Source organism: Benincasa hispida, chromosome 10 (assembly GCF_009727055.1).
Source record: "Benincasa hispida cultivar B227 chromosome 10, ASM972705v1, whole genome shotgun sequence".
Lineage (NCBI taxonomy): Eukaryota > Viridiplantae > Streptophyta > Magnoliopsida > Cucurbitales > Cucurbitaceae > Benincasa > Benincasa hispida.
In genome coordinates, this window is record NC_052358.1 from 7,488,617 (window position 1) to 7,502,646 (window position 14,030).

At 31.9% G+C, this 14,030-nt stretch overlaps 1 protein-coding gene across 1 annotated transcript; it reads left to right on the plus strand.

Moving 5' to 3' along the window:
• The first annotated feature begins 11,047 nt into the window (after nucleotides 1-11,047).
• LOC120088634 (IRK-interacting protein) lies at nucleotides 11,048-13,804 on the plus strand. The gene is made up of 2 exons (XM_039046051.1): nucleotides 11,048-11,580; nucleotides 12,014-13,804. Exons 1-2 carry the CDS (start codon nucleotides 11,365-11,367, stop codon nucleotides 13,529-13,531), a joined length of 1,734 nt encoding a protein of 577 aa, XP_038901979.1. The 5' UTR covers nucleotides 11,048-11,364; the 3' UTR covers nucleotides 13,532-13,804.
• The last annotated feature ends 226 nt before the right edge of the window (nucleotides 13,805-14,030 follow it).

The window sequence follows — 14,030 nt, forward strand, 5'->3', positions numbered from 1 at the left end:
ATATAAAACATCAATAAAAATACAGAGCAAAAACACAGGAAGAAGGAGAAAAAGAAGAAGATAATGATGAAATTATAGAGAAAAGTTAGGAATCAAAAGTTTTGAGTTCTTTTTTGTTTATCATTTTATTTAACTATATTCCTGCAAGAAATATAGTGAGTTAATTATTGTTCATTACCCAAAAAAAGAAAGCAAGAAAGAAAAAGAAAAACTTCAAAAATTAAATGAAAAAAATTGCAACCTATATGTTGAATGAGAAATTTTGGACCGATCGCAAATTCCACTCATTTACTAAATTAATGACGAAATTCCAAATAATTAATTCGAGACTAATTAGAAGTTGACATTTGTCCCAAATTGAAGTTGAAGACATAAATTGGCGAAGTTCGATGATGCCACATGTTTCCTTCGTAACCGTTGGATTTAATAAAATTACTTTGGTCCAATTTGATATTATTATTTGGGCTAAAAGTCCAATTTAGCCCATAAATAGGCTTAATTTGATCAAAATATCAAATAAGGTCCAAATCCTATTAGTCAGGCCCATGGACCGACCAAGCCCAAGACCATGAATTCTAGTAGAGAACTCTATAAATAGAGGAGTTGTCCTCATTTGTGGGGCAATAATTCTATACTCCAGAGAGCTTATAGGGAATTCTTTACAATAAGAAGACTCTTTGACTCCTAAAGCTAACCACACCTGAAGACTGAAATCCTTTGAAGATGCAAGTATTCTAAAGACTAAAATCCTTTGAAGATACAAGCTTTTCTGAAGACTGAAATCCTTTGAAGATACAAATATTTTCTAAATTCAGAGAGCCTAGAGAGAATTCATTAACAAGCACAAGACTCCCAAAACTCCTGAAGCTGCACTCCTAGAAGACAGAAGATCCTTGAAGACCCAAAGACTCTTCCAAGACTTCTACTTCAAGAACGTTTGGTGCTTTTCTTCTTCAAGTCAAGCACATTCGCCCAACTGAGAGAGAATCAGAGGATCAAGTACTAGAGATCGAACCACACCTGAAGCTGACCACACCTGAAGACTGAAGTCCTTTGAAGATGCAAGTGTTCTGAAGACTAAAATCCTTTGAAGATACAAGCCTTCTGAAGACTGAAGTCCTTTGAAGATACAAACATTTTCTACCTTCAGAGAGCCCAGAGAGAATTCATCAACAAGTAGAAGGCTCCCAAGACTCCTGAAGCTGCACTCCTAGAAGACAGAAGATCCTTGAAGACCCAAAGACTCTTCCAAGACTTCTACTTCAAGAACGTTCGGTGCTTTTATTCTTCAAATCAAGCACATTCGCCCAATTAAGAGAGAATCAGAGGATTAAGTACTAGAGATCGAACCACATGAAGCTAACCACACCTGAAGACTGAAGTCCTTTGAAGATGCAAGCATTCTAAAGACTAAAATCCTTTGAAGATACAAGCCTTCTGAAGACTGAAGTCCTTTGAAGATACAAACATTTTCTACATTCAGAGACCCCAGAAATAATTCATCAACAAGCAGAAGACTCCCAAGATTCCTGAAGCTGCACTCCTAGAAGACAGAAGATCCTTGAAGACCCAAAGACTCTTCCAAGACTTCTACTTCAAGAACGTTCGGTGCTTTTCTTTTTCAAGTCAAGCACTTTTCTTTTTCAAGTCAAGCACATTCGCCCAACTGAGAGAGAATCAGAGGATCAAGTACTACAGATCGAACCACATTGCATCAAATCAACTTCAACATCAACACCAACTTAAGTTCAACTCCACGAAACAAGTTTCTTCAGAAGCCTCGTACGAACACTAATCCTCTAATAAGATCAATAAGTCTAAAGGCCGATCATCCAAGAAGATCATCAAGCCCAAAGGCCGATCATCCCAGAAGATCATCAAGCCCAAAGGCCGATCATCCAAGAAGATCATCAAGCCCAAAGGTCGATCATCCAAGAAGATCAACAAGCCCAAAGGCCGATCACCCAAGAAGATCAACAAGCTAAAGGCGATCGCTCAAGAAGATCAACAAGCCCAAAGGCCGATCACCTAAGAAGATCAACTAGCTTAAAGTTTATAGTTTATTTTGAAAGCATCAAAATATTGTGTATTAGAGATTGTACTCACTTTCTAGAAAATTAATACAAATACAAAGTTCAAGTTCCACGAAATAAATTTCTCTTGGAATATCGTGTGAACACTATATTTTATTCAACATAAAGATAGGTAGAATTATTCAATAAACAAATGTAAAAAAATAATCATTATAAAAGCAGATTATTTAGAGTTCAAAGAATTGCACCAAATACCCCAGACATATGAACTCAACTCTGCACCCCAAACACAAACATATGAACTCAGACCAAATAACTCCATACCCTAAACATAGACATATGAACTTCAGACATTATATCTCAACTCAATGCCCCAAACAACCTCTTAATTTGATATGACAATCACACATTTTAAACTTTGAGGGCATTCTGGTCAATTGGCAATTTCAATTGGGTTGAACTTGATAATTTTATCACTTATGCAAACTTTAGAATTGTTGGGTCATGGGCTTAATCTTCATTTCATGTCTACTAATTGCCCTAAAATTTACTTTGAAATTCGCAATGTATCAATTTTAAATGTCCATTTTATTAATTTAATATTTGAAGAAGTCTAGACACGTATAAAAATTGAATGCATACAAGTTGAAAAGGTAAATTGAGACATACTTGGTAAAAAAAATTTTAAAAAAAGTTTAGACAATTATATAGTTAGAGGTATTTATTTAAGTTATATGAAACCCAAATTTATTTTAGGCCTGGCCTAAATTTGTATAATCGCTTTGATTTAGGGCTAGGTTAAGGTGGCCAGTGTCAAACCCCCAAGGAAGTCACATCACATTGCATTCTGCTTTCATTTTTTTTCCTTTGTTTCTTTGTCTCTTTATTTCTCTCTAATAATTAGAAACACCTCAACAAGAAAAATACCCATTGTTTTAAAACAACAAATTTAAGCACCCATAAACATCATGCAAGTGTGTAAACTTTCCATCGTAAAAGAAAACCACTAAATCTTTTATATGAATAATACTTTTAAAAAAATGAAAAAAAAAAAAAAAAACTCTTTTTATGAATAATGTTTGGATTGTAAAAGAAAACTACAAAAGCACAAGTATTTTATATTATACCTTTCAAATTAGGACAAACTGAAAGGAAGGCGATTTGTCTCAAGCTACTGCCTTATTCCGTCTCCAACACAACACAATTAGCCAAAAAAAAGAGTACATCAAGTCGTGGCCAAATCCAAATGTTTAACTAAAACGACAGATTTCTGATATTTGACAATAGCATAGAAACTATAGCAATTTTAATTTAAAACAAACTAACCTCTAGTTTTAAAACTGATATTGCACCTTAATATAATAGGGACCAAATATTTAACTTAGCCTGTTATTATTGTTATTATTATTTTTATTTTGTTAATTGATATACTGTCGGGTATTTTATCAATAATTACCTGAAAGAAGATGGTGTTATAAACACCACCCCCCCCAAACAAAAAAGGTTAGACAATACTTGATTGGTCAACGCTGCTGCATTTTTAGCTTCCTTAATCTACTACATGAATTATATATCCTGAGAGAGAAGCAAAATCTTTAACAAAAGTGGAACTTGGAAGTTAACTTTTATTTAAAATAAAACAAAAAAGTTATAGAGTTTAAATAGAATAACGTGGATTACCACGCGGACTTGGTTTGATTATCGGATACGACAAGTTCAATACAAAAAAATAGTATTACAGAAATCTAATGTCCAAACGAGAGTGAACTCTCTAAAGATATCAACATTATTGGTCCAAAACACATCTTTAGTCATATCATAGCAAATGATAACAAATTATAATTCGTATTAGTAGTGGTGTTCAATTGTTTCTAATGTATGTATATGTGTACTCGTAGAGTGGAGACTAAAGATCACTTATTTTTCTTTATTACATTTTTAGCCAAACTGTCTAAGGGGACTTATGAAGCATAGACATAGATACGAATACGATCAGATACGACGATTCGTCAATTTCTAAAAAACTAAGATACGGATACGTCTAATGATGCATCATTTTTTTTATATAATTTTTAATATATATATATTTATAAAAAACGAGAATATTGATACGTTGAAAATACATTTTGTTTTTCTTTAAAAAAATCTAGGATGTAGATAAATTTAGCATACAAATTAATAATAATAACACAAAATAGAATACAAACACTGAAATACAATACAAAAAAAGCAACATCTAAGATGTTGAAGTACAATAGTTAATAAAATGCATAGAAAAGTGACTCATATTGCAAAGAAAAAGAAGAAGATTAGAGGGAGAAGTATGAAAATAAATGAAGAACTTCTTCATTGAATTGTTGAAGATATCCAAATGGTTTATATTTTGGTGAACTTTGTAGAGACTCAAATGTGAAGATGGAGATTAGATGATTCTAGTCTAGGGTTTGGTCCGTTATTTATTTATTTTCGTTTTAGTTTTGGACTCAAGTAGTGAGTTTTTTAAATAGGTTACCTAGTTTTAGATTGAAAAAGATTGGATGAGTTGCTTGTCTTTTTTCTTTAAAAAAAGTACGCGTAGAAATAAATACATCAAATCGCATATCAGATACGTATCTAAGAAGTATTTGGAAGTATCGATATTTGATACGCGTCTAATACTGATTTTTTGCCTCACATGAAGTATTTGTGCTTCATAGAAGGAGACATTCTCTTGTGGGGTGTGTACTCCATTCAATATGATTACTCATTGAGATATAGAGCTCATTTGGATGTGTCATTTTGATGCAGGTAATCGGTTGAGACATAAAGTTTAGAGATTCGGTTGATGTGTTGTTGTCTATCAATCTATGTGTCCATAAAATTCCGTGCACCATCCTCCCCAATTAGTTAGCAATCACAGATTGTTCGACTTAAGATTTTTCTTTCTTGTTGGCAGTGGCATATGGGGACTTCAATTGTTGAGGGGACTCAAGCTTGGGAGTTATATATGTTTTTTTTGGGGGGGTTTCTTATCTCTCTGAATTTCTTTGGTTGTATGGCTTTAATTGTGCTTGTATTTTATTTGTGTGCATTATTATCGGGGGCAGTTAAGAAGAATGTGGTATTACGTAGGTTTCAAGAAGATAAGGTAAGGATACACAAGTATAAGAAAAGTGGGGTTTTAATTTCCCTTTGAATTATGTGATAAAATATAATAATCAAACTTTGGTTAAAAGGAAGTGAATTAAAAAAAGAAAAAGATATATAAGATAGGGAATGGCCGGAAGGGTAGTAGCAAAATATGAGTATAGATTATTAATAAAGCAAATGAGAATGATTCTCTGCCGGAACCTCCCAAATGTAACAGGACAAAACATTAAAACATGACCTAGCTACGTTCTAGTAAAAAGAAAAGCCCTAGCTACTTTTTACTTTCTAGTTTCAAACTTAAAAAAAAAATGTTTTGTAAATAAAGATGGAAAAGAAAGGCTGCTGCTCGTATTCGGTACCACCAAAATTTTGAAAACGAAAAATGGCAATGAAATAGAAGAAGGGAGATAGATATTAAAAGCTAACACTTTGCATAATCAGTTTTATATTTTCTTTTTGCTTTCTGCAGATATGAGAAGCTTGGTGGTGGGATAAAGTTTTTTAGCTCTGTTTGTGTGGCTGTTTTTATTCCTTTTTGTACATATCAGAAAGAGACTTGGAAGCCTGCCTCTCGAAAAGCAAAAAAAAAAACCCATTTCTTACCTTTCTTAAATCACCGTCTACCCAAAAGCTTAGACTTTGTTCGGTAACCATCTTTAAGTTTTGTTTTGTTTCAAAATTTTTTGTATTTATTTTCTTACAATTTCTGTACCATAAGTATTGTTGGAATATTGTCTTGAATTTGTTATCCGACACTTCAAATGACCAAGTACGAGTCTAGGGGGACACACCCTCATGGAGGCTCGGGGGTGATGCTCCCAAAACCTAAATATTGGGTTTTTATATAATTTCTATTTTTTGGGCTTAGAGTTTAGAGCGGTGTCATATTAAGCCTTCAAGTCTTATTGGCACTTCTATATCTATATTTTATGTCTCTCTTTGTCCGTGGATGTTGTTAACGCATTGTTGGTGAACCACAAAAATATTTATGTTCATTCTTTTTTGTTCTTTATTCCTTACTCTGATATCATATTAAATTAATATTAAATCCAAAAACTTAATATATAATTAAATTTAAAATTTGTGGATTGATGAATGATTTGACGCTCCTTTCTAACTTAATGTGTAAGTAGGGTAGGATTTCCGTACTAAATTTTTTGATATGATATATATTTTTTATAGCTCCTTTTGTTCTAGATTTCCAAAGGAAAAAGAAAGTTATATGATTTTAAAATTGTCTCCACTTTTACCCTATAAAATTTGAAATGCTATATATATGCATGAAAAGTTAATAAAATTGTAAAACATTTACAGTAAGAAAAGATTTGGGTAATCCATCCATGGTTAAGAGAAGTGTACATTTGTGAATTTGAAGGTTGGGATTAATAGGGATATAATTGATAGAAAGTGGAAATTAAAGGGGTTTTAGAGAAAATATTGCAAAAGCTAAGGGGGGGGGACACACTTTTGATTCTTCAAAATATACATATATGATGCTGACTTTCCAATGACATGTTGCAGTGTAGACCACATTATGCAATCATCCATCCTCAAATGCCCAAACCCTAATGTCCTCTCTCTCTAAACTCATACTTTACACCATATGATAAAAATAGTGATTCCCATGTGCTCTTCAAATATATATCATATTTATTACCTTTTCAACATTTCACTAACTTTTAATTTATGTCTATAAAAGCTGAGTGCTGTTTGTGTTACTTATCTTTGACTCCAATTTTCCACCTTACCTTAGCCCATTAATTTTATCAATTCACTACCTTTTTTTTAATATTTAATTCTTTTTTCTTTACTAATATATATATATATATATATATATATAATGTGAATATGGATCATTACGATGTGTTTATATAATAAAAATCATTTTAAGGAAGTCTCGCATGATCATTTTGACTTCAATGCCTTTCTTTTGACTTTTGAGTGAGCTTTAGTTTGGTGGCCTACATCATTAAAAAGAGAGATAATGAATAATGTAATTATTAAAAGTATCTTTTCTCAAAATAAATTATTAATATAACAAATTATGTTTAATAGCTAGCGAAAATTTAAGTACAAAGTTCAGTTAAAATCATAACTAGGGAAGTTTTGATGTCTATTCTCAAATTTATTTTGTCAATCTTCACATCTATATAATAGCATATATTATTTTAGTTTGTTTTTTTGAATTTTGCTACTATAAATAAATTCACTTACAAAAATCCACACATGCAAAAATACAAATAATTAAATTAAATTAAACCGTTATTTTCAAATAAAGGAAAATGAGCAAACTTATTTATAAATATAGTAAAATTAGAATAATTTTAAATGAAATTTAATAGAACAAATTTAAAAATTTATGTCCTGTTTGATAAATATTTCGTTTTTTGTTTTTTATTTTTAAAAATTAAGACTATTTTCTCGCTATTTCTTATCATATTTGCATCTTTTTTAAGTACAATGGTTAAATTTTTAATCAAATTCTAAAAACAAAACTAACTTTTTAAAAGCTAATTCTTTTAGTTTTTAAATTTTGATTGGGTTTTTTAAACCATTAATAAAAAAATAGATTACAAATAAAGAAATTTAGAGAAGAAAGTAGTGTCTATAAACTTTAATTTTTAAAAACAAAAACAAAAATTCAAATAGTTATCAAACGACACTTCAAGGATTAGATTAAAAATTAATTTTTATTATAAGAATATAGTATTATATATATATAATTGAAAACAGTTGTTATAAGTAAAAGAATTAAAATAAATTGAGAAAAGATGGGGGTAGGAAAGTTAAAAAGAGAAATTGATCATGGAAAAAAGAAACCTACCAGATTCACTACCATATTGATATATTGCTAATTTCCTTATAAAAGTCAATAAACAAGCATAGGGGGTGAAAAAATCCAGCTTTAGTTTTTCGGATCCGTTTGATAATCATTTGATTTTTTATTTTATTTTTAAAAATTAAGTTTATTTCATCACATAAAATAACTATTTGAAAGCTTACTTTTCTTTAGTTCTCAAAATTTAGCTTTAGTTTTTTTTTTTTAAACCATTGGTGAAATGTAAATAACAAAACAAGAAATTTGGATGTGGAGATAATATCTATAGACTTAATTTTTAAAAATAAAAACAAAAAATTACTAAACCGAAACATGGATGTGTCACACGGCCCATCTTAACGTCACCCTCCCTAAGACATTAATCAATTAGCAAAATGCATCTGAATTAGCCTTAATTTCATCACAACAAAACAGAAAAGTGTTTGACAAAAATTTGTTGCCCTTTTGAGAGAGTGGTTAGCTTACACATTTGCCTTTCTTTCTTTTTATTCTATAAAATTCATTTCTTTTTTTTTTTTTAAATCAATAAAATTCATTTCTCAACCTAAAGTTTTAGATCAAAACCTTTCTAATTTGCTTTAGAACATGTTTTCCAGTTCTAAAAGGCTGTACTGATCACTGCTCTCTACTTTTCAATTCCTATAATAAATATATTCATGTTATTAATGTTAAGGAATGAATTCATGCTATGTTTTTTTCTTTTTAAAATACTTTCATGCATCTTGGACCCAAAAAAAAAAAAAAAACACAATTCTCAGTATGTCGATGGAAATTTCAGAATAATTATGGAAATTGATTGAAAATTGATATAATTAGTTAATGAAACTTTGATTGTGGCTTAACGAGACTATAATTTATCATTTTTAATCACAATTTCTATAAAATAAGATGACATTTAGATGTTTATTGTAAATTTTTTATGCGAGAGTGGAATTTAAAAATGAAATGGATAATAATTAAAAAATAATTTAAAGTTTAAGATTATTTTGAAGTAAATGATGTGAAAATTATAAAAGTTTTGGATATTTAAAGAAAAAATCATATCAATTCAATTTTGAGGTTAAATGATGTGAAAATTTAATTAAAAAAATTTGAATTAGGTTAAAAATAAGTATATGTTTTTTTTTTTTGTGTGGTTTTTCATGTTCAATTTCTTTATTAATGAAAGTTTTGGGTAGAAAATAAAACTAAAAATTGAGATAAGTTGGAAATTAGAAAAAGTAACACGTGAAAAGGTTTAATAATTTGTTGAAAATGACATTGACGTCTAAAACTAGACTGGTGTGTAATCATGAAATTTTCTCGAAATCTCAAAATTTTGTCGAAATGAGGAGAATAGAAATATTCTCAATATATTCTCAAAATTGGGGATAAAACGAAATTCCTCCAATCAAAATTTTAAGGTCATCCAAATCTCGAAATTCCATTGGAAATTTTAAACCATGATACATAGCAACTATTTTTCTTACTTTTTACAAGTATTTTTGAGTTTTTTCTTGTTGTGCAATTGGAATAGGTTGCAAAAACATGAATGGAATTCAGCATACACCCAAATTTGATTTTTTTTCCTCCGATATATGTAATAAAAATCACCACTAAATTCTATAAGGTATGTTTTTTCTACGCATGTTAATCTAAACAAATTAATTGTTAAGAAAATAATTTTAAAAAAAATATATTTTTGGTTCCAAGATTTTGGATATAGTTTCTATTTCGTTCTTAAGTTTTCAAATATTATATATTTGGTCCGTAAGTTTTGAGTTTTGTTTTAATTTAGTTCATAAATTTCAAAATATTATAATTTTACTTGTGAGATTTGAGTTGTGTTTCAATTTGGCCCCTAGGTTTTATGATTTTACAATTTTAACCTCATTTTTCATTGACAACTCACTTTCAATCATTAACATCAATTTCTATTGATTAATTTAAAATAATTATGAAGTGAAAATTTTAATTTAATCTTAAAAATGATAAACTTAATAAATTATAATTCTTTAATTGATTTTTAATTTATTAAATAAAGCAGTACCGAAAATAGAAAATAAGTATTTCGTGAATAATCAAGGTTAAAAGTGAATCTCGAAACATAGAGAACAAATTGAAAGAAAACTCAAACTTCAAGAGACTAATTAGAAAATAAATCCAAAATTGAAGGACTAAATGTGTAATATTTAAAAATTTAGAGACGAAAGTAAACCCAAAGTTTAGGGATAAAAAATGTATTATTTGTGGATAATAAGGAGAGAGAGAGAGAAAGGTTGATAGGGGAAAGATAAGATGGGGGAGGATTTGGTGGAAGTGGGGTGAGGGTGAGGCTTTTGGAAGGTTTTGAATGCTTTGGTGGTGGTTGCTATGTCCCTCCCATCTCCCTTTCATTTTCTTTCTTCCAACCTTCAATTCTCTCCTTGCAAGACAAATTAATCAATTCTATCATACATGCATAAAACATATTCAACTCAACTCTTATGATCCCATTTACATTATTATTTGTCTCTTCTATTTTGGTTTAGGATATGCTTTGTTTTTAAATCCTATAGAGACCCAAATCATGTTTATATTATGCCTCTTGATCATAGTATAAAAGAAAAGAAGTTGATGGAAAATGATATTTCTCCCCCAAGCGCTTTATGAAATTAGGGGTGTGACAAAGTTTACATGTGTTTAAAAAGTATAATGATGAAACATGAGACATGTTATCATTTAGATGTCTTGTAAAGTGGTTTTTAAGGTATGGGAAAAAATAAATAAATAAATACAACACCCATTTTCATGTTCCTTTTTAGTTCAAAATTACTTCTCGATCATACAATGTATTTTACAAACTAATCTAGCTATGGTAAAAAGTAAAATTTTCACGTGACAGCATATAATTAGGTAAGTTTGTTTTTGAAATGTAATAGTAAGAGAAAATGAATGGGTTTATTTGAAGGGGGAATTTGGTGAAGGGTGTTAAAAAAGTGATGACATGATTCTGCGAGGACAGAGGGCCATATTACACATACGGTTAAAATTAGAAGAACTACTCTGAGCCTTTTTCTTCAAAAATGTTACCCATTTTTCCACCCCACATTCTTCTCTCTCCTTCACATGCTTTCATTCCATTCATTCCCACTCACTACACAGACAAAAACTTCTTTGGATTTTCAGATACCTTCGCTCTTTCTTTCTTTCTTTCAACTATTCTGGTAATCCACCATTCTAAACTTGATATCATCCATGCTTCTGCCAATTCAATCCATGTTTTCTATATCCCTTTCTCGATGTCTCTCTTTGTTCTTTTCACCGTCTAGAAATTGAAAGTTCATATCTTTCTCTTCAATTCTCTTCTACTCTTTTCTGGGTCTATGCCAAACTCTGTTTCTTATGGCTGCCACGAGTGCTACCAAAATGTTTCGCAACGCCGGTGATGTTAGCCGCCAAGAAATTCAGGCCGCCATTGCTAAAGCTGTTGAGCTGAGGGCTCTTCATGCCGCTCTTATGCAAGGAAGTAGCCCTTCTAACCTTCGATTCCCTTCGGCTTCTCCTGTTTCTCATGCTGCTTCTCAATTCTCTGCTCAGGATTACCCTGTTTTCACCCCTGTGAGTTTAAATTCTACCCTTTTTTTGCCATTGATTGTCCTCTTTTTTTTCTTTGTCCTGTTTAATTTTGGTATTTCTTGATTCAAACTATGTATATGAATGTTTGATTATGATTAACGGATCTTATTTGCATCACTGACACGGATGGGCATTTATGGTTAGCATTTAATGGGTTTTTCTCTTGAGTTGAGGACATTTTAGGATCCACCGTCTTTCTCTTTCACATTCTAATATGTCATTTTCTCTTGGTTGGTTTATTTGATTATATTGAAAATTTGGGTATGTTTTTGTGGCTGTGTACGAAGCGATTTAGACTAACAAATATATTTATGAGGGGTTAACTTCAGTCAAAGGTTGAGACAATCTGTTTGGTGAGAGTAATTAAAAACATGGGTTTCTGTGAAATTGGTTGAATTTGAAAGTCTCTTTACAGAGTTATGAAGATGAGCCAACGAATGGATACCATCAAGTTCCGATGAGAATTGGGACTTTTTCAGAAAGCTGGGATGAGTATGGATTAGGAGGAGGAGGAGGAGGAGGAGGAAATGAAGATGAAACAATTTTATCCGATTATAAGAAGGAGATTTCAAAAGGCTTGGCTTCTGACTTTACCAATTTGGAACCCCATATTTGTCCTGCTGAGGATCATAAGCCTCTCACTGGATATGATTTTCAAACATCACCTGCAAATGATTACTTCAAATCATCTAGGAGGAATAGTTTGGGGGACTCGAAATCGGTTTCTTCATGCAACCGATGCAGGCCTGCGATTATTACGAAGGAGAGTGACAATACAGCAAAGAATAGCAGGCTTTCAAACACCATAGTGCCATTGACAGATTCTCACTTGTCTACTCAATCGCAACCAAAAAGTCGGGGAGTGATTTCGAGGTTGTTTCCACGGTTAAAGAAGAAGAATAAGTATGAGAATTCCCCAAACAGGACGGAGTCAGAGGATGTCTCTCAGATATTTAAGGATTTGGGGATAGTGTCAATTGAAACATTGAAGAAAGAATTGATTGATGCGAACGAGACGAGAGATGCTGCATTGATGGAGGTTAGTGAGATGAAGTCGTCTTTAGGTGAGCTGAGGCAGAAGCTGGAGGGCTTGGAGAATTACTGTGAGGAATTGAAGAGAGCTTTGAAACAAGCAACAAATGCAAGAGATCTCCAAACTGCTACCAATTTGCCGAAGAGAATACCATCGAGTGCAGGGACGAACGGAGAGAACCGAATGCCAGTGAGCGAGGAAGTGATGGTGGAAGGCTTCCTGCAGATAGTATCGGAAGCAAGGCTATCGGTAAAACAATTCTGCAAGACACTTGTAAGCCAGATCGAAGAAACTGACAATACCCTCATGGAGAATTTGAATTCAATTCTACAACCTTATAAGTTATCTCTAAATTCCAAGTACTCGAGAGCTGTGCTGTACCATTTGGAAGCTATTATCAATCAGGCACTCTACCAAGATTTTGAGAACTGTGTGTTTCAAAAGAATGGCTCACCTAAGCTGTTAGACCCTCACCAAGATCGCCAAGCACAGTTCTCGTCGTTTGTGGCGTTGCGAAATCTCAGCTGGAATGAAGTGTTAAGGAAGGGAACAAAATACTACAGTGAAGAGTTCAGCAAGTTTTGTGATCAGAAGATGAGCTGCATAATCACAACTCTTAATTGGACGAGACCATGGCCAGAGCAACTGCTTCAAGCCTTCTTTGTAGCAGCTAAATGCATTTGGCTGCTTCACTTGCTCGCCTTCTCGTTTGATCCGCCGCTTAAAATCCTGAGAGTGGAAGAGAACAGAAGCTTCGATTCGAGTTACATGGACGACGTATTTGCAGAGAGGCAGAAAAACGGTCCGAGTCGGGTTAAGATCATGGTGATGCCGGGGTTTTATGTACAAGAAAAAATTTTAAGGTGTAAAGTTGTTTGCAGGTATAAGTCACCTGCTTAAGGTGTTTAGAGATTGTTCTTTAATGTCCTTTGTGAAATTTTTCCAAAGCTATTTAAAATCTTAACTCAAACAGATGTCCATAAGTTTTCTCTTTTCACCACTGCCATTTTGGTTGGGGGTTGTAAGGAGATCTTATATACTTCTTCATATCATGCCATCAAGGTTGTGAAAGTGTATGTAGAAGCAATCAAAGTTCTGTGGATGCTTTGCATTTTTGCAAGGATTGGTAAGCTGTCATATATACATAAGAATAGAGGTAGAAAATCAATCAAATTTTGTGATTCTTTGCTTATATGTTTTTCTAGTACGTTGAGGGATTCGAACCTCTAACATTGAAGTTGATAGCACATATTTTTATGCTAATTGAACTATTCTCACTTTGGCTTTTTGCATATGATCTGAATTACATTTGGGAAATTAGTCTATAATAATGAATGGATATATCAAACTTGTTTAGACTAATTAAACACGAGAGGGAGTTGTTTTAGAGTTGTGTTGA

Bases quoted from the DNA above. Each gene is read 5' to 3' on its own strand.
- LOC120088634 (XM_039046051.1), top strand. From the start codon at position 11,365: ATGGCTGCCACGAGTGCTACCAAAATGTTTCGCAACGCCGGTGATGTT. The intron at 11,581-12,013 runs GTGAGTTTAAAT...GTCTCTTTACAG, and splicing joins ATTACCCTGTTTTCACCCCT to AGTTATGAAGATGAGCCAAC.